Source organism: Ursus maritimus, unplaced genomic scaffold, assembly GCF_017311325.1.
Source record: "Ursus maritimus isolate PB19 unplaced genomic scaffold, ASM1731132v1 scaffold_10, whole genome shotgun sequence".
NCBI lineage: Eukaryota > Metazoa > Chordata > Mammalia > Carnivora > Ursidae > Ursus > Ursus maritimus.
This window is the reverse complement of record NW_024423344.1, coordinates 6008828-6034761: the sequence shown is the minus strand read 5'-3', so window position 1 is coordinate 6034761 and position 25934 is coordinate 6008828. Positions and strand designations below refer to the sequence as shown.

At 36.6% G+C, this 25934-nt stretch overlaps 1 protein-coding gene across 1 annotated transcript in view; it reads right to left on the bottom strand.

Moving 5' to 3' along the window:
• The window catches only part of NUP58 (nucleoporin 58), a 39022-nt gene extending 14806 nt beyond the window's left edge, over window positions 1–24216 (bottom strand). The window contains exons 1-9 of the mRNA XM_040621660.1: window positions 23931–24216; window positions 19157–19299; window positions 15369–15518; window positions 14427–14564; window positions 11700–11810; window positions 7320–7344; window positions 6162–6227; window positions 5672–5846; window positions 1603–1682 (exon numbers count right to left, since the gene is read on the bottom strand). Coding sequence (XP_040477594.1) covers window positions 1603–1682; window positions 5672–5846; window positions 6162–6227; window positions 7320–7344; window positions 11700–11810; window positions 14427–14564; window positions 15369–15518; window positions 19157–19299; window positions 23931–24037 — 995 coding nt within the window. The 5' untranslated portion in view covers window positions 24038–24216. The remainder of the gene's footprint in view (window positions 1–1602; window positions 1683–5671; window positions 5847–6161; window positions 6228–7319; window positions 7345–11699; window positions 11811–14426; window positions 14565–15368; window positions 15519–19156; window positions 19300–23930) is intronic.
• Window positions 24217–25934: the final 1718 nt, after the last annotated feature.

The following is a 25934-nucleotide window of genomic DNA, read 5'->3' as shown; positions in this document are numbered from 1 at the left end:
TTTCCTATTCTTGGTGGTTACACAGTATGTTAACGTCAAGGGAAGCAGGGTTAAGGGATATTAAGGAAATTCTTTGTATTACCATTTTTGCAAGTTTTCTTAAGGTCTAAAATAAGTTCAATAAAAAGTTGTTTTTTTTTAAGCTACAATTGTCAATGAGATTTTACAAGCAAGTACTTATGGTTCTTATATTTATAATCTGAAAACACTATAGTGTTTACAGAAAGAATGTGTAATACTACTACTATTCTGATAAATTTAACCAGAGAATGCCAGAAAGATAAAAGGAATCTTGAATAGCATGCAAAGCATGCTGAATGTTATTCTGTAAGAAATGGAGGACTATGAAAGCTTTTTGCAGTGGAAAATGATATAGTTCAGCCCATTTCAAAACTAGTTCTGATGGCAGCACGAACAAGACAGGGATAAAATACTAGAGGAAGTCCACGGAGGAAATACAGACCATGCTAATCTGAATAAGATAAAAGGAGCATCACTGTCCTTGTTAACTTCCTGATTTTGATCACTGAATGGTGGTTATGTAACAGAATATATAAGAATATATTATATTTAAGGAATACATTATATTTAAGGAATATATTATATTTAAGGAACACACACTGAAGTACTTAGCATAAAGTACATGTTTGCAAATAACTCAAATTGTTCAGGGGGAAAAATATGTATATGCATACAGACAGCAGGGAACAAAACAAACATAGTTAAAATATTAACATGTAAGGAAACTGGATAAAAGACATGGGAATTCTTTGTTTTATTCTTGAAACCTCTCTATAAGCCTGAAATCATATCATAATAAAAAGTTAAAAGAAAAAAGAAAATGAGGGACCAGGAGTCAGACAGACCTATACCACTCACAAGCTCAGGGCTTCACCTCTTCATGCCTCAGGCTCCTCATCTCTAAGAATGGAATAGTAATGGCTGTAGAGGTTTTGTGGAAAATGAGATAAAGCAGGTAAAGTGCTAAGCACATCACTTGGCATAAGGTAAGCATCTGATACATATTAGCTATTATTATCTCTACCAACACAAAAGGATATTAAGAAAAGAGACAAGATAGAGATCACAGGGCAACTACACAAATACACAACCTAGGTGATGAGACTGCAGATGGATTTTTTAAATTTTAACTTATCTACATTTTCTAATTGCTCTTCCTGAAGACTTATCACCTATGTGAATAAATCTACGCAAATAAGTAAAAGGGTTAAACTATTTCTAAAATGCCCTGTTTAAGGAAGGGACTATCATAAAATTATTTTTAAATTAAAAAGTCCTTATTGGTAAAAAATGTAAGTTTCTACTACCTGCAAAATTTAATATAGTGCAATAGGCCCTGTATGTAACAGGCAAACAAAGTGTAACTGCATAACAGTGGTTAAAAGCTCAGATCTTAGCTGTCACTTACCCTCCAATAAAATGAAGGTAAGAACTGCCTTCTTAGGGTTATTATGAGAATTAACTGGAGAAATCCATGTTAAATGCTTACTAACCCAGGTTTGCTACAGAGTAAACTAAAAATTCTTAGCCTGTGTATTATACTGTTCTGCTTTGTTAAAGTGAGAAAATCTAGTAACTTACTCAGCAGGAGCTGTGTTTTCATGTTGGAGTCCAGGTGGTGTTTTCTGGGTTCTTAAAGCTATTTCAGCATTCTTTAACTCCTAATAGAGCAGAGGTTTAAAAAACAAAAAAAAAAAAAGACCAGTTAAAAATACTAATCTTCTCTGGACTGAAACTTCAAACAACGCCACTTTCATGCTATGAGAACATGCTATGTTTAACCGGCTTTACAAGTTACTAAAACCTCTTCCCAAAGAAGACAAAGTACACCTTTAAAAAACTTTTTTTTTTTAAAGATTTTATTTATTTATTTGACAGAGATAGAGACAGCCAGCAAGAGAGGGAACACAAGCAGGGGGAGTGGGAGAGGAAGAAGCAGGCTCATAGTGGAGGAGCCCGATATGGGGCTCGATCCCGTAACTCCAGGATCACGTCCTGAGCTGAAGGCAGACGCTGAACCGCTGTGCCACCCAGGCGCCCCACCTTTAAAAAACTTTATGATACATTTATAATGAGCTGCTGATCTTAGAACTATGGACTTTGGGGCACCTAGGAGGCTCAGTCGGTTAAGCAACTGCCCTTGGCTCAGGTCATGATCCCAGGGTTCTGGGATTGAGCCCCACATCATGCTCCTTGCTCAGCGGGGAGCCTGCTTCTATCTCTCTCTGCCTGCCACTCCCCCTGCTTGTGCTGTCTCTCTGACAAATAAAAAATAAAATCTTAAAAAAAAAAAAAAAGAACTATGGACTTCTAAAAACTCATGAAGTTAATTCATCTACAGCACAAGACTCTGCTATTACTTAAAAATCTTTAATATATAAACATAGAAAATGCTGTTTTAAAAAAAGCAAGGTAGTCGCAATAATAATGTTGAGGCTGATGCAGCAGCAGTTAACATTCTGGAAGTGAAAAGGAAGCACTATGCTAAAGGCTTTATGTGTTCTATATCATGGTTCATCCTCAAAAACCACCTTATAATGTACGTGATGTCTCCCTTTATACTAATGAAGAAGGGAAATTACAAGGACATGAGGTAACTTGTTCAGACCCATGTAACTGGAATACCTGAGAACTGCATCAAAGCAGCCCTATTTTAGAGCCTACACACCTAACCATTCTTATATTGCCTTCTTCTGTTCCTCAATGCCATTCCTATCTTTTAGCCAGTGGTTTTTCCGGACTGATACTGTGGTTTTACCCCCTTACATCCCACACTATTACCTCACTTACTTTCGACCTCTATTTAAGTTCTCTTATTTAAAAAAAAAAAGTACCTTAACTTTATATTCCTTGCAGCAACCTCCTGCCCTCACTTCACTGCCAAACTAAGTCTCTAACAGTCTCTACCTGTTCTTTCCACTTCCTTTTCATTCTTCATCTCGGTCTTCCAACCTATCTGACTTCAGGACAAATGCCCTGCAGGGATCTGGACTATTAATGCTGAACCCTGCCTACCTCTTGCCAGGCCGACTCATAATCAGTGCTCCTATGATACTAAACTGCTTACAGATCCTCAAATGTGCCTATTTCATGGCTCCATGCCTCTGCTTGGTATTCTTTCTACCAGCCTGGTGAGCGCTCATTATGTTCAAGATACAGCACAAAGGTATCCTACTCTGGACAGATGATAAAAGTGCCCACTTGAGCCCTTTGTGCCTCTGTCATACCTCATACCTGGAACATGTTACCCATCTAACTCACTCTCCCTAATATATTTTAAGTCTTTTGATCCCAAACGCTTCTGTTGAACTGCTCTATGTACAACAGATCCTTAAAAATGTTCACTGACTACATGTAACCTCAACAAACCACTGGTACCTGCCCTACCCAAAAAAAAGAGACTTAAATACCCCTCATATTTTAACTCTTGAGTTATGTAACCAAAAAAATGAAGGATTTAAGAGACTTTGCTTCCATAAGGTTCTAGTCTTTGAAATCACAACACTGCTCCTCAGAATTGCCTGTATTTCCCAAAAAGGCTTTCTTTGAAAAAAAGGTTTTAGTGTTGAAGAAGACTGATAACTACTTCACTAGGAGTCAGAATATTTTCTCAATTGATAATTCACTAAACTGTGGGTAGAGCAATAATTTCTGTATTAGAAGTAAGAATCTTAGATCAAATTTCTTTGATATCACCTATCAAATTTTCTAAACTTGACTTAGATGACTTTTTCCTTACGGAAACTTTCTTTGACTCATCCTCCTCTTCGTTTACCACCTTTATAGTCTACCCAATGTTTTACTATTTCATTTGCACCACTAGTATCTTTGGGGTTGGGTCTTTATCTCTGAAAGACTGTTAACAAATCTGGTACATAAAAGGTATTCCACAAATATTTATGAGTAGAATCATCCAGTGCTAGCGTTACAGTGGATCCCATTTTAGCATTTATTTCTCTTTTTCCTGAGTTTGCCTCCTCCATTACTGTGCTAATGACGCCTCCCATATAAATAATTTCATATATTTCACATAAGAAATTTGCAATTTCATGTAATGTTTAATTGGAGTCTAAACATTCTCCACTGTCTAAAAGCATAACATTTCCTTCCTCCTAAAAAGATGATACATATGTATCTGATGATGTATACATCATGGAAAAGAAACATGGGAGAATATCTTAATCATATTTAACTAAAGAGCTTGTAGGCAACCAGGAAATCTGAAAGCAGACAATAAAGGCTTTTGAATTCCTTTTAAATATCATAGTTTAGAATAGCTACTTTAGTAACATATTTTTATTAAAAACATCACAAAGTATTCTCTAATAGTTGACTGGAAGACACATAAGCACATACAAACTTCTAATTTTAAATCAAATAAGTCCTGGGGATTTAATGTACAGCATAGTGACTATAATTAATAATACTGTATTGTATACCTGCAAATCGCTGGGAGTAGATCTTGAAAGTTCTCATTTTTTTTAACTAAGTATGGTGGTAGATGTTAACCAGATTTGTTGTGGTCATTTGGCAGTATATACAAATACTGAATCATTACATTGCATACCCGAAACTAATTGAGTTTTATAAGTAAATCATATTGCAATAAAAAAGGACATATAAGCACCTTTAAAATTTTTACTTAAATTATTATCACTTTATTTATGAAGCATAGCACTCTGATAAGCCCATGTTTTAAAAAGGCATATTACAGGGCCATCTGGGTGGCTCAGTTGTCATGAGATCGAGCCCCGCAATGGGCTCCCTGCTGAGTATGGAGCCTGCTGGAGATTCTCTCCTCCTCTCCCTCTGCCCCTCCCACTGGTGAGTGTGCACCCTCTCTCTCTCTGGCTCGCTCTAAAATAAATAAATCTTTAAAAAGGCATATCACATAAAGCTCTTTAACAGATGAGGGAAAACTTTAGTGAAAGATTTCTAGACTGCCATGATCAGATCAAGTATATTTTATAATTGTGAAGTATAAAACAAATCATCAACCATCATTTTTCCCCAACAATGTAGATAAAAACTATTATATATTTTATATTTATTATACCATAGTAACAAAAAACAAGTACACATGAATGACAAAAAACATGAGCCTCATTAACATTTTTAACTAAGACATAAGACTAGCAAGTCATCAGAATATTATTTATAAAGTACAATAGTTTTTATTTAATCACTGACAGATTTTTAAAAACATATTTTTCTGCCTAGCTTGTATAATATAGCAATTTAGCCAGCAAGCACTCTTATGAAGCAAACTAATTAAGAGTATCAGCTCTAGAGTTGGATTATGAGGGTCTGAACCCAAACTCTTCCATTTATTAACAAAGCTCTCTACCCATTTTCTTTTTTTTTTTCTCTGCCCATTTTCTTATTTATATAACGAACGTAAGAGTGCCTACCTCATAGAGCTGTCATGAAAACTAAACTGGACTAATACATATAAATTGCTTAAAATACTGCATCATAAATAGCAAGCACTCAATAAAAACTAGTAACTACTATTATTACAGCAACTTAAATACACAAGCTATACAGTTTTCTTATAGTGTATTTGTATCAAGTCTTATAATCTATAAAAGAATGATTTCCACTTAAACAAAACAAAACCCTACAATAAAGTGACTGTAAGTTAGTTTACCTGAGCAGTTTCTATTTTCAACTTGTCAATATTGAGGGTGTTTCTCTGTAATCCACTGGCAGCCAGTGACAGAAGCTGCTTCAGAGCTTTAATATCTTCTTGTACTTTAAGCATGGCTTTTGAAGACATTCTACTAATTTCTTCTTGTACCTGTTTTTGTTCCTTCACAAATTTCCTAAAAAGATACATAAAACTGAATTAAAAAAAAATACACCTTTGGTTTCCTACAGGAAAAAAGTATATTTACACTAGGTTGGTCAGACTCCTAGTGTTTTAAGAAGGAAATATTAAAAAATCATCTACGGCTCACATGCTTTTTTCAAAATGACAATAACAAAGTTTTAATTCCTATTATTCTGCTTTCTCTCAATTTATAAAAATATTAAAATTTTTACCCAAGTTAAAATGTTTAAAAGGAAGAAATGTTCCCCCTAAAATATAATCTAACATTCTTCAACATGATTTATCTAATTACATTTGACACACTTACTGGAGATTTTCAACATCCTGGCAGATGACAGGAGGTAGATTTTCATCCTTCAGTGCTTTACTATCCCTAAAAAAATGCCACAGATGTATTAAAGCCATTGAGATTATAAAAAGCTGAAAGTTGAGTTCCACTAGAGTATGCGTTAAAGGGGAGGAAATAAAGCAAATATTCCCCATTTATAGCTTTCATGGTTGATTTCAAATCTCTTTATAAAAAACTCTAAGTTTCCTGACCTTTAAAATAACTTTAACAATTCATCTGACAGGGAGATTTCTTTTCTAAAAAGACTGGCATCTATCATAAGTACACATAAATGCATCTGACCAAATGTTTAAGAAAAAAATGAGAAAATACAACAGATTAAATACTGAACTAAGCTCCCCTGGCTCAAAAATTCTATGACTGACTTTTTATTCAGTTTAAAAATATTAAAACATGCATTAAAGAAAGTCTACAAAACTTCTCATAACAAGATGCTCACTATATTTTACTTTAATTATTTCAATTTATTCTTCAACAAAACAAAACCTAGGAATGGGCTAAGGGAATCATAAATATTTAATGAGGATAGAAATAGGTGAAATTTGGCATGCTGTAATGTAATTATGAGTTAAATTTTAGTCAGAGATTGGCTACTACTTCCTTGATATAACCCTAAGCAAACCTCAGTCTCTTCCAGCTTTCTCATTTATGTAATAGGGCTAAAATATTCACAAGATGTTTTGGAGGCATGAATTTGATCATTTATTTACAAATGTCTTATTTAATGTAATACAAATTAAGTAAGAAAATATAAGTGTAGTAAAAATAGTGATCTTCAAACATATATGATGTATATGGAGGCTTTTCTCCCTCTTCATCATCAGAAAATGGTACGATATAGTAATTTATATATAAAAGGTGTTTTATACATAAAATTGAGCATAAGACATCCTAGAATTGGTTATAAATTTTCCTAATGATTAAAAATTAAAGATTTGACCTTTCAAAATCTTTCCAGAGCATATATTTATTATTTTATTTTAGACAAAAAGTGAATCGAATAATTTTTCTTCTAAATGCCTATATGGTTTCATTTACTTCCAATACCACCTGCCTATAAATTAACAAATAAAATTCTTCAATTAAAATATTTCAAAAGTTAAATTGTAAACTTACTCTGGTCTTGTTCCCGTTTTATCACCTAGAAAATTCAAGAAGCTTCATGTAAAAACAAGTCATTTAATAATGTAGTCTAAACACAAGTTTTAATTTAACACAAACTAAGGTATAAATAGAAACTGCTAAGCATTTTTTAGGCCTCTTACACATCATGTGAGGTCATGACTTGTCACAAACTCCAAACACAGCATGTTATGGAGACATATTCGTGTATATATAAACACAGTTATGTATCTGATTTGTATCTATTTCTTTCAAGGGCAAGAATCTTCCTCTTTCAACTATCTTCCATGAAAAATATTCTTGCACAGTACAGTTTAACTCCTGAGAGTTTTACCTGATGCTTTCTCAGGTTCTACCAGTTTAGAATGCTAAAACATGTCAGATTACCTGGACGTCTCTAAATATTTTACAAAAGCAGCAATTTTTTTTAAAGATGAAGTTTTTAATGTGTGCAGATATATCAACAACTTTTTACTAACACCTATTTAGTGGTCATCACATTAATAGTATATGTCTAAAAACAGAAAAGTAAAAATGCTCTGTCAGCAAAATGCAATGACTCACTTTCTACTTTTCCAAAATTTATTTCACACTACAAAATAAGACCTGCTTAATTAAGAAAATACAGGAACACACAAAACTTCATCCCACCAGAGAACCTTAACGGTTCCTCTTACAACCTATTTCTGCACTTACACACACACATTTTTAAAAGCAATCAGGACGACTGTAAGTTAACATATCTTCTCAGCATGTTGTAATTGTCTTTTACATGTCACTTAACATGATTTTAAATGACCACAGAATACTGATGACATAGCTGTATCAGAACCTTTATGCCCAACCCTCTTCCTAACATAAGAGCATTCATTATATAAACAATGTTGCTACAATCAATGTCTTTATCTCCAAATACTTGTGCATGACTTTATTTGTATTCCAAACAAAGAGGAATTTATAGGTCAAAGATTCCATCAGGAAAGGCTTCTGATATATTATCAAACTGATCCTTTAAAACAATTGTTCCAATTTATCTTCCCACCTACTATGAATAAGAATACCTTTTCCATCACACCCAACAACAATGAACTTTTTTTAAAAATAATCACTGCCAATGTATAGACAAAAATGCCACTTCATTATAATCTAAATTCATATTTTTTTTTAATTTTATTTATTTATTCGACAGAGACAGAGACAGCCAGTGAGAGAGGGAACACAAGCAGGGGGAGTGGGAGAGGAAGAAGCAGGCTCACAGCGGAAGAGCTTGATGTGGGGCTCGATCCCACAACGTCGGGATCACGCCCTGAGCCGAAGGCAGACGCCCAACCGCTGTGCCACCCAGGCGCCCCCTAAATTCATATTTCTGACAGTACTAAGTAAAACATTTCAAATGTTAATTAGACAAGTATATTTCTCCTTTAGTGAATGGCCTATTCAGGCTATTTATACATCTTTGAGGAATGTTTCTCACTGACTTCTAAGAGCTATTTTAACATTAAGCATATATATATTTCATGTGTCTATTTCTAAAATCAGACCCTAATTTTAAGATACGACTCAATTTCAGATGTTAAAATGTGAAAAAATAAGCATCTAGAAATCAAGTATTTTACTTCCAATTTCTCATTTACCTTTTGCCTTTGTCCATGGGGATTCTTTTGTTTACCTCTTTAATCTAACTATAATTTATTTTTCCATATTTTGTATTTCACTAATTCTCAGATCTTTCTCTTTCATAGCTTAACATTTCTGAAATGTTCTACAGATGGGGGTCTTTGGATGAGACACAGTAATATAAAGTAGGGATTTAATTTTTTTTTGAAATAGTGCAACTTTTTTATTCATTAATGTACTATTTTGCTCTTTCTTTGATATTCCATTTTTATTATATTTACAGAAGTTTATATACAGACAACCTGTGTATATAAAACTTAGGCCTGTTTTTAGCCTACCACAGGCCCTGACTAGACCATCTAGCTTAGCATCTGTAATACCTGTGGACTGCTATAAAAGCTCCCTAACAGCACTCCGTATCTGTTCTTGCCCTCCTGCACATTATCTTCCATATGGCTGCCAGAATGCTCTTCTTCAAATATGTATCTCATGTCACATTATCCACATCAAAACGCTAGTGGGTCTCAACTGTCCTCTGTGTAATTATAAAACTCCTTAAAGTGGCACACATGGCCCTTCCCTTTATGATGTCTGGAATCTGATCTTCCCATGCTGTAGCTCACTGGTCTTCCAGCAGTTCTTCAAAAGAGTAAAGATCATCCTCATCTCTAGGTCTTGTTCCATGCTCCCCCCACTTACAGAACATTGCTTCCTACCACTCTTCATCTATTAAACCCAATACTGCAGGTCCAGGCTAATTGATATAGCTACTAGAGAAACAGAGAAATCCTTTAGATTAAAAAAGAACCCCTTCACGTGTATAGCAGGTTAAAGGGAACCAGATGTGGGACATCAAGTCATGTGCACTTACTCTACATATTCCTTTTGTTCAACTCTAAGGAACAACCTGAGAGGAGGACAATTGGGGGGGGGGGATTAACTCCTTATATTTCTCTTACTCCTTTGCCTCAATCAGCTCTTTTACATGGAGCCTTAAAGCAATTACAATAAAGAGAGAAACAGTTTCATAATTAAAATCAAAGTAGGTGGAGGGTACCAGACAGCTCCAGCCGAGTAAAAAAATAAGCTGTTAAAACATCTAAGATTATTTTTCTAATTTTGAAGTTGCTACAAAGAAAACTAAGTAAAAAACAAGAGATACACCCCAATGTTTAAAAATCAATTTTCAGTCAAAGAAACATAATCCCAAATTTTCTAAGTTTAAAAGGATTTTAGGATAGCCGGCTTTTAAAACAGTACTTCACCCTAGAATAGCATCTCTAATAAAAACCACATCCAAATCAAAAAATTCTCACATAGATATATAGACTCAGCATGTTTTACATCTTCATCTATTACGTCATTCTAAGTTCTTCAGAGGGGTTCAGTGCAATATGCATGTATATACCCTAGTGAAACATCCTTTCATCAGAGGCAGAAGAGACATTGCAAGACAAAACAAAAAATCATGCACAGGGAATCAACAAAACTAAAACACTTTTCAAAATGAATCTGGATTGGCAATTTTTAAAAAGAATATTCAGCATGGCAAGAGCGCAGAGAGAAGGGCATTTTCATATTAGCTGGTGGGAAATAAATTGGTAAAACCTTTCTGGAAAGTAATTTCACAATATATACCAAGAGTCTCCAAAACTCTCCTTCTCTTTAAGCCAATGATTTAATTTTCTAGGTATTTGTTTAAAAAAAATAACCAAAACTATGAATGAAAATTTATAATAAAAGGAAACACCTAGACAGCATTTACTATGTGCCTGGCTCTGCTGAAGTTTTATAAATAGTAATCCTCAGACCAACACTGTTCTTTTCCCCCACTTTACAGATAAAGAAACTAAAACAAAGAGGGATAAGTAACCTTAATAAGGTCACTAAGCTTGTAAATAGTTGGGGAGATTTGAAGCCAGACAATTTCAGCTCAAGTCTACACCCTTAAACTACAATACTATGTTGCCTCTCCCTATAAAGATGCTCAATATGTTGATACTTCCCAGAATAAAAGAACTGAAAACAAACATTAATAATAGAATGATGGTTGACTAATGATACACTGATTCATAAAGGTGATATTAAAGCAGCAGTAAAATATTCCTAAAGAATTACTGAACTGACAAATACTTGTGATATAATACATGAGAATGAACAGGTTACAAAGTAGTACAGTTGACCTTTGAACAATGCAGGGATTAGGGTCCCAACCCCCCAGGCAGTTGAAAATCTGCACATAATTTTTGACTCCCTAAATTTTTGACTCCCCTAATTTTTGACTCATAGCTTACTGCTGACCAGAAATTTTACTGACACTATAAAGAGTCAATTAACACACACTATGTACTAAATATTGCATTCTTACAATAAAATGTTATTAAGGAAATCATAAGGAAATCGTAAGGAAAACACATTTACAGTACTCCACTGTTATTTACTGGAAAAAATCCACTGTAAGTGGACCTAAACAGTTCAAAGCATGTTGTTCAAGGGTCAACTTGTACACTGTATATGCATGCATGATCCCAACTTAAGAATATATATTAATACACACATTAAAATAGCTACATAAGACATATGCACATACAAAACTCAGTTTTCTACAAAAATAAAATCTTAAACACACAGTACACACAAAATTTGTGAAATATAAAGCAAACAAATTTAAAAGTAAAAATTTTACTAGTGAATATATAACTAAAAATGTTCCTGACATAGGAATTTAAGTTACTGTTAGAACATAACATTACTTACTCTTTTTATCTGATGAGCTACTAAAATCTATACCACCAAGGCCTTCATTGCCTGCAGTTGAAGTTGCTGCTGTGGTTCCCAAAGTCAAGCCTAAAGCATTCTGTCCAAGTCCTACAAATAAGCCAAATATAATTTACAAAGTTCACTGAAACTCTTTATAATGATTTTCCCTTAATGACCAAAGCTCTCAAATGCTTTTAAGTTGGATCCCATTTTTCTTCATACTTGATTTAAGCAAATGACAAGGAATAAGTCTAGAGCTGGGAGTCAATGGTATATGTAGTTTGGATGATATAATTTTAACTTCTTTACTTTTTAGGTAATTTTTTTTAAGTGTAGTTGACACACAATGTCACATTAGTATACAACAGTGATTTAACAAGTCTACGCATTATGCTATGTTCACCGTAAGTGTCACTACCCCATCTGTCACCATACAACCGTATTACAATACCACTGATTATATTCCCTAGGCTATACTTTTCATCCCTGTGACTTACTCATTCCATGACTGGAAGCCTATACCACCCCCCTCCCCTTCGTCCATTTTGCCTGTCCTCCCTACCCTTTCTGGCAACCATCAGTTCTCTGTATTACGGGTCTATCAATTTTTCTTTACTAAAAAAGTCAGAGTGTATCTGTTAATTCAATAAATGTGAACATACTATTTGTTTTTTAAACCCTCCTAAAAAAGCAGTTTTAGTTTGTATATTTTAGGTGAATACTTCTTGTCTTCCAGTCATGCTTTGGAATTGTATACTTTTAAAATAATCTAATATTGGATGTGTTAATTAACTTCATGGGCATTTATAATGTGCATGTATATATGAAATCATCATGCTCTACACCTTAAATATCTTACAATTTTACTTCTCAATTATACCTCAACAAAGCTAGTGAAAGATAAATAAAATAAATAAATAAAATAACCTAGTAATGATTTATAAGATTTCAGTATAACATAAAGCAAATAGTTTTACTATTAATGAAATTTAAAGAACTAAGAGTTGGAAGCCTTACAGTTCAAACATCATCAAAATTTCAAACTCCTAAGCTTTTTTAACAAAACCTTAATGAAAGAAGTAGACTTCATTTATTTAAATCCTACCTCACACAAAAGGAATTGAAGGGGCTAAACTATAATTAACCTTAAGTCATTAATGTATGCTTGTGAATCAAGTAGAAAAATTTTAAAGACCATGCACTGGTAAATTATCGAAGTCCATGCATTTCCAAGCCGACACACTGTGGTTCTTTTTGGACAGATGCTATTTACTTTAAAAGCAGAGGAAACAGTAGGATATACTGGATAAGAGCATGGGATAACTGAAAACTGCATTTAAATACTGGCAATGTGTGAAATATAGCTAAATAAATGTCCATTTTTAAAAATATCAATGGCATCTTTAGGTTAGCATAACCATAAATCAAGCACTGACCTGTATCTAGAGTCTCAAAAAAATTAGAACAGGCCTAAAAACTCATTAGCAAGACACAAAAACAATCCTCCACCTCCCTTTTCTGTTATTTTTGTGTTTTGCTCTAACAGGAATCTTTGGGAGAGATGTTTACTTATCCTGCAAAGAAATGTTACAGTCATCCAGTGATTTGGTTATTAGGAGACATTTTGAACAGCTACAAGGTTAGACAATAGTGACAAAAATAAGTATTTGAAAGATCACTGCAAACTTGAATGCTACATATTTTTACAGATTATCTTCACCAACTGTTTTTTTCCCATTCCACTGACCTGGAGTTTCTTCATTAAATTTAGTATCTGAATAGAGTACATGGAAGAACCATTTAACTTTAATAGAAAACACCAGGTCATACTCCTTCCTCTCTCCCACATAACCAGGTATTAGACACATATGATGTCTTCAGTAAAACTTCTGAAATTAAATAGCCATTATAAATGAACATATGCATTATTAGAAATTCTGTGATTTCAACATGTTTCAATGTTGAAAAACATGTTTTTCCTAATGCATAAATTGTTAAAGAGAAATTCTTGATGTTTTATTGCTATGTGAGATAATTATACAATGTTTTCAAATCAGCGGAAAGCTTTTCTCACTCCTACGTTATATTATTATATTACATTACATATAGTATCATATTTCCTCTATTATTCATTCCCAATATTCAAAACATCTGTAGAATCCCTAACATGAGGCTAATTTCAAAATAAGCATGAAATGAAAAATCAATCCAAGACAGAAAATATTAAGTATTCTCTGCCAAGTGAATTGATAATTTAGTATTTCGCCTGACTATCATAAATTTAATACCTGTGTTCTAAAACTGCCTTCAAAGCATGCTAATACCCTCTCCTGATGTCTGTAATGGAAAGCCATTCTTAAAACCAGGGCTTAAAAGTTTAAGTTGTTTTACAATGGACTTAGATACTAAATGACCCAAGACTATGCAACTGCCATTTATTAAAAAGGTAAGTTTCTCTACAATAGTTTACAGGCTCCTTAAACAGGCTCTTCTTTGCTTCTTGATCTAGTCGGTCAATATTGAGAAACAGAAAAATTTACTTCTACAATATGGCTAAGATGTCTAATTATGTACGAAAAACATTACTTTTTATTCAGTTTTCATACTAAACAAAAACCATACAGGTTAAGGAGACAATGTGGTCTGTTCAAAAGGTCAAAATACAGATAAAGTAAATTTAAATATAAATATTTATTATTCCGGAAAATGAATACAATCAATTACCTGATGTCGCTGTATTTGAACTCTGGAAAAGCGAACCTCCCAAACCAGCTAAGGCTCCCCCTAAGGAAAGGCTTGTTGATGCGGTGGTAGTTGTGGCTGTTGTTCCACCCAAATTATTGAGGGTAAATCCTGTAGATGCTGTAAGAAGTGAAACTGTAAGGCTTCACAAGGAAACATCACTTCTAAGAACACCAGAAAAAAATACAAAACACTTCCACCAAAAACAAACCCCCTCATGTCCGTGATAAAATTCACTCTTAGGGAAAACTACTCGCTAAAGATAAAACTATATGTACTTAAGAATAAAGAGAAATAGTACCTTAAAGCAAACGCTAGTGACAGAAATAAGAGTTTTGGGTAATACTAGAATGGTATCAAGTAACTGATTCCAGACAGTAATAGAGTTTTCAACCCAGGACACCAACTCCGCCTTCAAAATGGAATGACTCCTAAGCCAGGCAAGGTTTATGCAAACTCTTATCCTTCCTTGTCACCAAAATGCTCCTTGAAAACAAAGTGGATATTAATAGTTTTACATGTTACCTCTCACCCTGTCCCTGCTATGCTCTGTAGAGATCAACTTCTAGGATGGCCCCTGCTGCTTTAAAGCCCAATGATGATCTTCTTCAAAAATCAGCAATTTAGTAGGTCAAAACTGCTGAGTGATTAAGTGTTTGTTTGTTTGTTTTAAAGTTGGTTTCTCACGGGGTAGGGAGCCCAATGTGGGGCTTGAACTCACAACCCTGAGATCAAGACCCGAGCTAAGATCAAGAGTCAGATGCTTAAACAACTGAGCCACTCAGGCGCCGCCCCCCCCGAGTGATTAAAATAAAAACTTTCCAAAACCAAAGTTATCTTTAATAAAGGTGGATACCTATATTCACTAGCCAAAAACAAAATAAAATTCAACCACAAAACATGACTTTTTCCATTCTGCCTTACCTGCTGGAGTTGATGTCAGAGCAGACGAAAGAGTAAGACCACTAGCTGAGGTAGAAGTAATAGGGAGAGCAAATGGTGTGGCAGATGCGGCAGGTTTAGTGAATCCTAAACTGAAACCTGTTGTAGACGCAGATGTAGTGGCTGGCGTTCCTGTGTCAAACAAACAAACAAAAAAACAAATCCTATTTTACCATAACTGTGTATGTACCATACCAGTTTCAATCAGGATCCCTAAAAGTTTGTGATCCTACTTTTGTAGATAGAAGGATACTTGGATATGTATGAAAAAGGAAAATATACAAGTTGGAACCAAATCATGGCGGATACTTAAAAGAGGACGCTATGATTTAGGAAAAGCAAAATAAAGTCCAATCAATGTGGTAATATTGAAATCCAATTTCAGTTCGACCCCTGGATTTACCTAAAAGAGCATTTACCCTTCCTTTCCTTTATACTCAGCAGAAAAATATCCCTCCCCTCCAAGGCTAAACCACCATTCTCTACTGCTTCCTCTTCCTTTTGTGTTTCTGTCTGCTTCTGCTACTCCTTTCAGTCTGCTTTTGTCCATCTCCTTCCTCTGTTCACTTCTTATATGATACTGCTTATGGCTCCAGGCCTGCTCCCATACTTTCCAACTGCAGAATTTCAACTAGAGGAACATGGGTCTAAATCCACACCTACCAGAGTCTCCACTGGTTACCTCTACCTGGATGTCCTTTCCCTTTGCACCTCTTCATCTCCCTATACAAAAAAAAACTTTCCTAAATCCCCAGCCGTGGTCCACTCAGTTGCTCAAGCCAGAAACCATAATCACCCCTGACATCCCTTCTCTCTCCTGCACTCCACTAGTCACAAATCCTGTTGATTCTACTGCAGAAATAGCCCTGGATTACAAGCATCCTCAAAACCCTTAGTTCAGGTCATCTCCCTCTCAAGTATAATTATAATAACCTCTTAATTTGTTTCTGTGCTATTGGTCCTTCTAAACTTTAATCTATTCTTGGAATTATTTCGGTTACTTAAAAATGAGAGAGAACACCAACAAAAAATAATACCCCAGTGATTCTCCCTGACTGAAGGTTCTTATTAGTTCTATACTATCTCTACACCATAGAGTCGAAAGGCATGGCACACAACCACCTTTCCTATCTAGTCCCAACCTGCTCCTCACACCCCCTCTCCCTATCATTCACACTTCTGAATCCTAAACTCCAAGAACCAAGTACTCTTCCTATTTCTCTGGATCCCCTTATGACTGGGCCTTTCCACTCCTCCATCAGGAATGATGTTTCCTGCCCCCAATATAAACTCCCACTCTTATCTTCCTCTGCCTTCCTTGGTGCCTTTCATACTTGTTAGAGTATTTACCAGATCACACAAGAACATATTACTATTCCTGCCAGTCACCTTCACCTCATAACCCACTGAATGCCTTACTCATGTACTCAGCAGTTCTTGGCATCATCAGTACCATCCTCACCACCTGTACCATCACCACACCAACAGCTAATGCTAAATGTTCAAAGCATTATGTGTACCTAAGGCCACAGAGTTAGGAAGTAGTAGCTGATCAAAAACATTAAATAAAGAAATACATAACGACCTGTATTTTGGCTTCTCCTCGAGGCGCTAAGAGAAGCAGCTGCCAGAAATTGAACTTCGGACTGCCCTTACCACAACCAGAAATTCCTGCCAGAGTACAGTGCTTTGAAATCCTGTATGGGTTCTACAATCTCAGAAAATAAGAGAATCCAACTGTTTGCCCTTGAAGCCAATCCTGTCCAAAACTCTGGTAGCAAACAGATGTGTTACACTTTCTGCTGATAACAGGTGAGTAGCATCCAAATGAACAAAGTCCACCACTCTTTAATTTCAATTTTTATTTTAAATTAATAAATTTAACTGAGTTTCCTCACTGTCCTTTCATTCATTCATTTCCTTGGACATTATTAACTGCCATCCTACTTACTCACATTCCCTTTAGCATATCACTACAGAGACTATGATGTTTTTGAGATGGAAGGAAATCCAAAAACTTTTTAGTCCAATACACTGGTTTTATAGATAACTAAAAGCTGTCAGATACTACATGACTACCTGAGACCTCACAATGATTTGGAGGTACAAGCAGGGTTTAATTCCAAGACTTCTGGCCTATAGTTTGTTGCTTTTTTTCACTAAGAGGATTCAAACAACTACAAAATACAATGTGAAATAAATCTCCACAGAAAAACCATTTCTGTATTTAAGGTGTTTTTTCTGAATTAAAAAGTCATTGACTTTTTTAAAAACTCCAATACTGAAAGGTCCTGTAATGAGTCGGTGCTGGCGATCTGTATTAGGTTCCTTACATGCTTCCTTCCATACCCCAGCTCTGTGAGATATTAAGAAAGAGAAAAGTAGAAAACCACAGATCTGGGGTCTTTCCTCAAAAATTCTTACCCAGAGTTAATCCTGTAGTTATGGTTGTTGCTATTCCCGGGGACAAAAAGAGAAATAAAATTTAATCATCAATGGAAGATGACATTTTGGGGGGTTTATCACAAGGGCAGGACTTGAAGTCATCCTCAGGGTGTGATACTACAACAACCAGTATCTTCCACCATAACCACTAATACAAACGTTCTTCCTATAGCACTGGTTTTCATATTACAGGCTGTATAGAATTTGATAAATTAGGGAATAAGATTTATAAATGCAAACAACTACTGCTTATAGCAACATTAGGCAAGGACAAAAAAAGCTACTCCAAGCAAACACTGGCACAGAGAATTGTCTCAGAAGCTCACTGGCTGCTCTCATATTTACTCCTGCAGTTCTTACATTTTCTATGTGTGGCTGTGAAAAGTTGCAATCAAAGCTGGAAGGTCAATGCAAAAAGTGGTAACAGAGACCAAGAGGCCCTGAATGGAGAGAATAGAGTAAATAAAGAAGTAAAGTTTTTAAATGGCAGCACCAGTGAAACATATTTTTAACTTAATAATAACCAAATATCTGTTAAGTATTAAAAAACAAACAGCTTTTTATTATTGAAATGTCTACCAGAAACCTTGACCTCTAGCCCCTTCCCCATCGAAACAACTGTTTTAATTATACAAAAACTTAAAACATCTCTTAAGAAGGTAAATTATAATGTTATAGCAAGATAGGATTCTGACCGTCCCACATATGCTAAATTAATAAATATCCAAATTGGTAAACTTGACTTATCTTCACCAAGGTAACACACTGCATTATATAATCCAATATAAAAATTAAATTAATTCTTTAAAGAAGTATATCTTCTATGTGTCAAGTATATTAAAAAAAGTTATTTAAAAAGAGACTTTATTTCTTTAAATGTGTTTTCCTTCCCCCTTTTTTTTTTAAGATTGATTTATTAATTTTTGAGAGAAAGTTTGAGTGTATGGGGGGCACAGCAGAGGGATAGGGAGAAGAGAGAGAGACTCTCAAGCCGACTTTCCAAGGAGCCTGAAGCCCAAAGCAGAGCTCATTCCACAACCATGAGATCATGACCTGAGCGGAAATCAAGAGTGAGACCCTCAACCAACTGAGCCACCCAAGCGCCCCTAAATGTGTGTTTTCCTTTACACTAAAATAGATCATAAAGAATGTTGGGCCTATCACTGGCCCTTAATTCCATATCCCTATATATTTTTTCATCTTACTATTTACCATTTTTCAGGTCTGCCACCAATGACAATCCCTGTAAAGGGAAAAGATACAGAACAGAACTTGAAACAGAATATCCCATACCTACTCCCTGCAAATGTGACAATCATCCTTACCTGTATTTGTTCCTCCTAGAGTGAACCCAGTGGTAGGTTTTGATCCAAAGAGCCCAGTTCCAAAACCAGCTGAAGGAGCAGATGTAGTTGCAGGAGTTGCAGTGCTTCCAAGAGTTCCAAAATTGAGCCCCACAGAAGGGTTGCTTGTTTATAAAAAACACAAAATAAAGTCTACTAGAGCCAGTATTTCCTTAAGAAAAATAAAAATTAACTCTTCAAGGTTAAGTATCTTCTTTCATTTAACATACTCAATATATTGCCAGACTACAAAAGGAACTATTTTTAACCAACCAAATTCAAATATTTTCCTGTTCTCTTCAAAAATATGTCACATACAAAAGATTTCAGATCCCAAGTAATCATTAACAGTAACACATACTCTGCTTTTATAAGTTTTATTGAAAGCTAGCATATTTTAAAATGGCCATAGAGAAACCCTATGAATGTGGATCATTTTCCTCTTGAATGACTCATGTATAGTTTACACTTCTAAATCATTTGTTCTTCCCCAACTACTACTAATATAAAGAAAAATAAAACATACTCAGAAATAAAAAAGTTATTCTAAGTTGTCTTTGCCACCTCTCTGTTGCTATATCACCATAATCATGGAGTTGGGCAGGAAGAAGAAGATGCAGTTAGTTTTCTTGCCACCAAAACAGCAGTAAGAACTGGGGTAGGGATGGGAAGAGGAAAAGGACTAAACATAACCTGGCAAGAGTAAAATACAAGGCAAAATTACCCTCTATCCAGATTATGTTTTCATCAGCAGAAATCCTCTTCAGAGTTTTTGAAAGCTTAAAAAGAACAGCTGATAATAGCAAGTGATGTGAACAAAGTTCACAACTTTCAGCTATTCTTATCAAAACTCAGGGGCTCATATTTGCTATCTATAGTGGGAAAGCAAATATACAAATAAACAAAAAATCCTGACAACTTGACACTCCAAAAACTGTGTAGGAGAGTTAAGAGAGATGTTAACACATAACATAATGGGAGCTACCATTTATCCTATATAGGTATCCTCATTCCGTCTGCCTGCCCTTCCAGACACAATCACCGTTAAGAGAAGCCAAGGTCAGTTTTAAAAAGCTTGAAAGTCTGGGACATTTCAATTTAAGGAGGCAGCAGTCTTATGGCTGGGTTCCAGTACCAGCTCCCCAGTATCCTTGGGACTTGTGTGACATAACTTAGCTCTTTTGATCCTCTATTTCCTCATGTGCAAAATGGGAATAACTTGACAGACTTTTTGCAAAAGATTAAAAGATTATGCATGGTGAATTAACTTCACTTAATAAATGCTGCTACTACTGTCATCATTAGGAACTTAATAAATTCAACTAAACACATTATATACAAGGTATTATGCCAGCCAATCACTGTGAGGGGAACAGAACTTGAAATCAGCCATCAACACCAAGTAGGGGGAAAAAAGGGAGTGTGCCCTGTGTCTTAGTTTATCACTGATTTTAAAACGATCTCTAGGAGCACAGGTGTGTGAAGTACAGAGGGTTGGCAGAACAGGGTTGCAAAGTCTCAAGAACAAAGCACAAATCTTTAAACATTTAATCGACTGAATTAAAAAGGTATTTTAATAAACAATTATTGGCAAATTTTGACCTCAAATTAAGAAAATGGTTATTATGCTCTCCTCCCTCCCAAATAATTCAGTGATGCCATTTGATTTTACTGCTACTCCATAAACATACAAAAGATGTACAGTGAAATTATGTATTTTTAGACAATTAAAATATTTAAAATTTCTTGACAACTTAAAATAACTGAAGACACAATGAAGTGTTTCATAATTAAATATGAAAACATTACCAAAGAAACACATCAAAGTGATATCTTCTTACTCAGAAAAGCAAAAGAGAAATTTCTCTGCCGCAGAGAAATTTACTTAGTTTAACAAAAACCACCCCAGAAAGGACCACGTTTTGTCTCAACCCACTATTATCTGCCAATGACTCATCAGGATATGTTAAAGAAAAGCCAAGTTGCCTCCAACAGGTCAGGAATACTGTTTTAACTTCTCCAGCATGCCCTAATGTGGACTCAGAAAGTAACATTTATTGAGCACTTACCAAGTGTCAGATATGATGCCAAGTACTTTACATGCTTTACCTCATTCAACAACTCTGTGAGGTAAACCCCTTTCCAGATGTGGGAACTGAGACTTGGAGAGTAACTTCGCTAAAATGATTTACCTAAAGAGACTAAGTCACCAGAAGGCACTAGGGGAAGTCAGGTCTCCAAACCAATACTCCACCAAACAAATGTTAGACTGTTTCTCCTTTCATTCATTTATCTAAACCCTAAAACTCTAAAAAACTTTAGAGGTTTTTGTTTTGTTTTGTTTTAATTTTATTTAAGTAATCTCTATACACAGTGTGGGGCTTGAATTCACCATCCCAAGATCAAGAGTTTCATGCAGTTCTTACTGAATCAGCCAGGTACCCCTTACCTAAGCCCTTCTAAAGACTGTGTACATGTTTCTAGCTGATAACTAATAATTCCTTTACTCAGTCATTCAACAAATATTTATTAAAGCCCTCTTCATGTACCAGGAACTGTCACAGGAATTGAGGATGGAGTGGTAAATAAGACTCAGATCCTGCCTTCAGTAAATTTCCAGATTATTCAATCATTCATTCAAAAAATGTGTACTGAGCTCCACCATGTCTACCAGGGGAAAAAAAAATACAACAACCAGTATGAAAAGGTCTTTGCTGTCACGGAGCTTCCATTCTATTGCTGGGATCAGAAAATAAACAAGTCAACAAAAACACAATGAACTGATTACAACTGTGATAAATGTTATGTTACAGAGTACTAAGAAGATGGAAACATCCTCTACACTTACAGATCTAAAAAGGCCTCTGTGGAGATGTCGACATTTGAGTCCCAAAAGTAGGCACTAGCTTGGCATATGAGGCAGGAGGTGGTAGGGGAATTCCAATCAGAGAGAACTGCCCCCAAGTGGGAAAGGGTTTGGCCAATCCCACCTGAAGAACTGAGATAATGCCCAAGTTGCTACAGCAGTATTTTTCAAACTAAGATTAGGATCCATTAGTATAAAATCAATTTAACAGATCACAACTAGCATTTTAAAAAAATGAAATGCAACAGAAGAGAAAATATCAAAGTGCATCACATAAATTAAGGATAAATAGCTTTCTTTGAAACTCTGTTTCAGTTATTTCTTTGCCTGTACCTATAATGAAATAATTTTTTTCATGGTAGGTCTGTATCACTAAATTGGAACAAACTGAAATGAGGAGATGGGCTTAGGATGAGTCTGAGGAGGTTCCAGATTATTTGGGTCTTGTGGATCACGGTAAGATTTATTTTTACCTCATTCCAAGGATAATGAAAAATCATTAAAGGAAGGCAATGGGATTTTAAAAAAAATGACTCTGACTATAATGTGGTAAAAAGGTTTTTTTTTTCCAAAGTAGATTTTTGAGACAGGAATTGCGATTCCATTGAACTAATCTAAGTAGATGATGGGAACAGTTTTCATCAAATACCAGAAGGGTTACTGGGTGAAAACCTGAAAGAAATCCTAAGTATTTTTATAAGAATGTAAGCTTCAGGAGAGTAGGACCCTTATTTATCTCACCATCTAAAACAGAGTCTATTATACAGGAGGGTGTTCAGTAAATATTTGTTCCATGAATGACAAGAGCTTGCAACAGGGTGATGGCACTGGAAGTGAAGCAAATGGAAACTGAATAATTAAAATTATCAGGCCTGGCTGATTAAGGGTGCAGAGAGAAAAGGCGGTATTAAGGTACATTCCCAGATTTTTTACTTGCCTATGTAGTCTGTACCCGACCCCCACCCCTGCCGCTTTTTAATGCAACGAAGATATTTTTGCCTTTTTAATCTACAATCACATCCCTCAAGCTTCAGGAGATAGCCTGTAACACTTTCTATGCACACTTCTTGATGTAATGAACTCCTCCACTTTTACCTTAAAAAGATTGAGTTCTAAACATTAAATCTCTCACCATGAAAATGACCTTTAACTATTTTAATGGTCTCTTTCTGGACCTTTGCTAGCTATATTTCGTCACCGCCTGAAGTGGTGGTTTTGCAGGTTGCACAAAAACGATAAATACGCTACCTACATTTTTCAATGTAAGTAGAAGATAATGTGAGTCATTACAACACTCATATACTAATTTGCACATACTGTTCAAAATTATCGCCAATAAATGACGCAACACGTATTTAAAACAAGAAACTACAGTAACAAAGGATAGGGTTCCATTAAGTACAAAGACGTGAGCTCGTTTAAAATACCACCAAATCATTAAAGCAGTGGAATGTCCAAAACTGTGTATCCTGCAATGGAATCTGAATTATCAGAGATAATCTTGTAACTGTCCTCCTTAAAATTTTCTATTGTCTTTTTCTGCAACCCCAGAAAAAGCCACAATGTCGTTCATTCGTTCTGTGCCTCAGACTACCTCACTGCTAGGACTCGGCGTGAAATCCCGGGCCTTTTCACCCAGCCAGACCCCACTCGGTAGAGACACTGTGTGAACCATCGTGGATTCTGGGGACCTCACAACCCTGTGACAATCCTCCCGACTAGGCCGCCAAACGGCAGGACTACGAGGCTGGCGCTGCGCAAGTTTTTTGTTTTTGTTTTTGTTTTTTCCAGGCCCACCAGAAAGGAAGCCAGCGGGAAGAGAGAGGGACGGGCCCACCCAAGAGTCTCGCGGGGAGGACCCCGGCCGGGAAGGCGAGGAAGCTCGGTTACCTAGATGCCCCGGTCCCGAAGGAGAAACCGCCGCCTGCGCCGGTCCCGCCGGCGGCTACAGTGGTGGAGCCGAGCGTGCTGGTCCCGAAGGAGAACCCCGCGGACATGGCTGCCGGGGCTCAGCGCCGTCAGGAAGCTGCAAGGGGTCTGGGACGCTCCTCTCTCAAAGCCACGGCGAGCCCGGTAGCATCGCTCTCGCCCAGCCGCGACCTGGCGGGAACTTCAAGCCCCAGTGACTGAGAGGACAAGGCCAAAGTGGGTGGGGCAACCACCCGAGAGCACGTTACGGCGCCTGCCGCGCGCACGTAACTCACCAGGAGCGAGCCCGTCGCGCAAGGCACCCTGGGATGGGGGTGGGTCGGCGCGCTGCGCAAGGCATCCTGGGAGGGGGTGGGCTGGGGGCGGTTCCGGCCCTCTTAAGCGGTAGGCGCGTAGCGGTAAAGACCAGCGAAACCGTTTCCTTTAGTCCTGTACTGGCGTATGCGTTGACGTAATCTGTACTTTATTGCTGTTGAATCTTAATTATTGCTTATGTCCTTTCCTACTGCTAAAAGGGATGGGCGGAATCCCAGAGTGGGGAAGGCCCTATTGAGCAATCCAAGCCCTGCTATAGAAAAGGAGGCGCGCTCAGTCTTTGGTTGGCTGCGGTCCTTTTCCGGAGAAGGACGGGGAGACTGCCTGCTCCCTGACAGTTCGGAAATCGATTGATAATAATTCGTTCATCCGCTTCACAGCGTTTGGAGCCAGTTGCGAGTTGCCGCCCAGAAGGCTCAGAGAGCGTCCTTTGCTGGGGGGGGGGGGGTACACCCTGTTGGTAGTGCTGCGCAAACCCCCTGGACGTCAAAGGATGTGGTCAAGTCCACGAAGTTTTACAGTGTATCCCGCTGGGTAGGAGTTTGGGACTCCCGGCCAATCGCGGGAGATCGCCCCGATAGCTGCCTTCTGGCTTTGGGCTTTGCCTTGCTCTGACGCCCCTTTGCTACCTGCTAGAGGAACCGCAAAGTGGAAAGGATAGGTACGGAAACAAGCACAGTATAGTGAGGAATTTAAGGGTTCCATGAGCGACCCTTAAACATAAGAAAAATGTAGATTTAAGGAAGAAATCCCCTCTTGTAGAATGATCAGGAAAGGCTTCGTGTCAGTGGTGCATTTGAGGTGCTGTCATCATAATGTGGGTCTTCATTCAGAGATTGTTACATTACTCCCACAAGTGGTTTTCCTACCTGTGATTTCTTACAGTAAAATTCATCCCATAAGCAACCAGCAGATTTGCTTTCAAACATAATTCTCACCACTGCACTGCCTTGATGGAACACCCAGTGGCTCTTTAGTGTAGCACTCATTCTCCGTATGACAAATCTTTCTAAGCTCACGTCTCACAACTCCTCTTAAAGCAGCACTTTCTTCTGTGTTGAGGTTAGGATTGCTGCCTCCTGTAGACTGAATTGTGTCCCTCCAAAATTCATGTGTTAAAGCCTTAACCTCCAATGTGATGGTGTTTGAAAATAGAGCCTGTGGAAGGAAATTAGGTTTACATGAGGTCATGAGGGTGGGGTCCTCATGATGGTATTAATTCCCTTATAAGAAGAGACATTAGAGAACTCTATTTCTCCACTTCTGAGGACACAGCTAAAAGGCAGCCTTCTTAGGCAAGAAGAGAGCTGATGGTCATCTTGATCTTGAACTTCTCAGCGTCCAAAACTGTGAGAAATGAACTTCTGTTGTTTAAGCCACCCAGTCTGTGGTATTTTGTTATGGCAGCCTGAGCACTTATACATTATCTGGGTTTGTTTAATTAAAAACTAAATAACATTTTAAATATTATGGGAGTTACCATAAGAATAATAAAAAAGGGACATATTTGAACTGTAGTATAAAGAAAAATTTCATAGTGATTGAACAGGAGGAGAAAAAATATTGAGGGTTTTAGAGCTTCAGTGATCTAGAGAATGATATCAGTGAAGACTTATGAGATGGTCAGTAAGAGGACTATTGGGGGAAAAT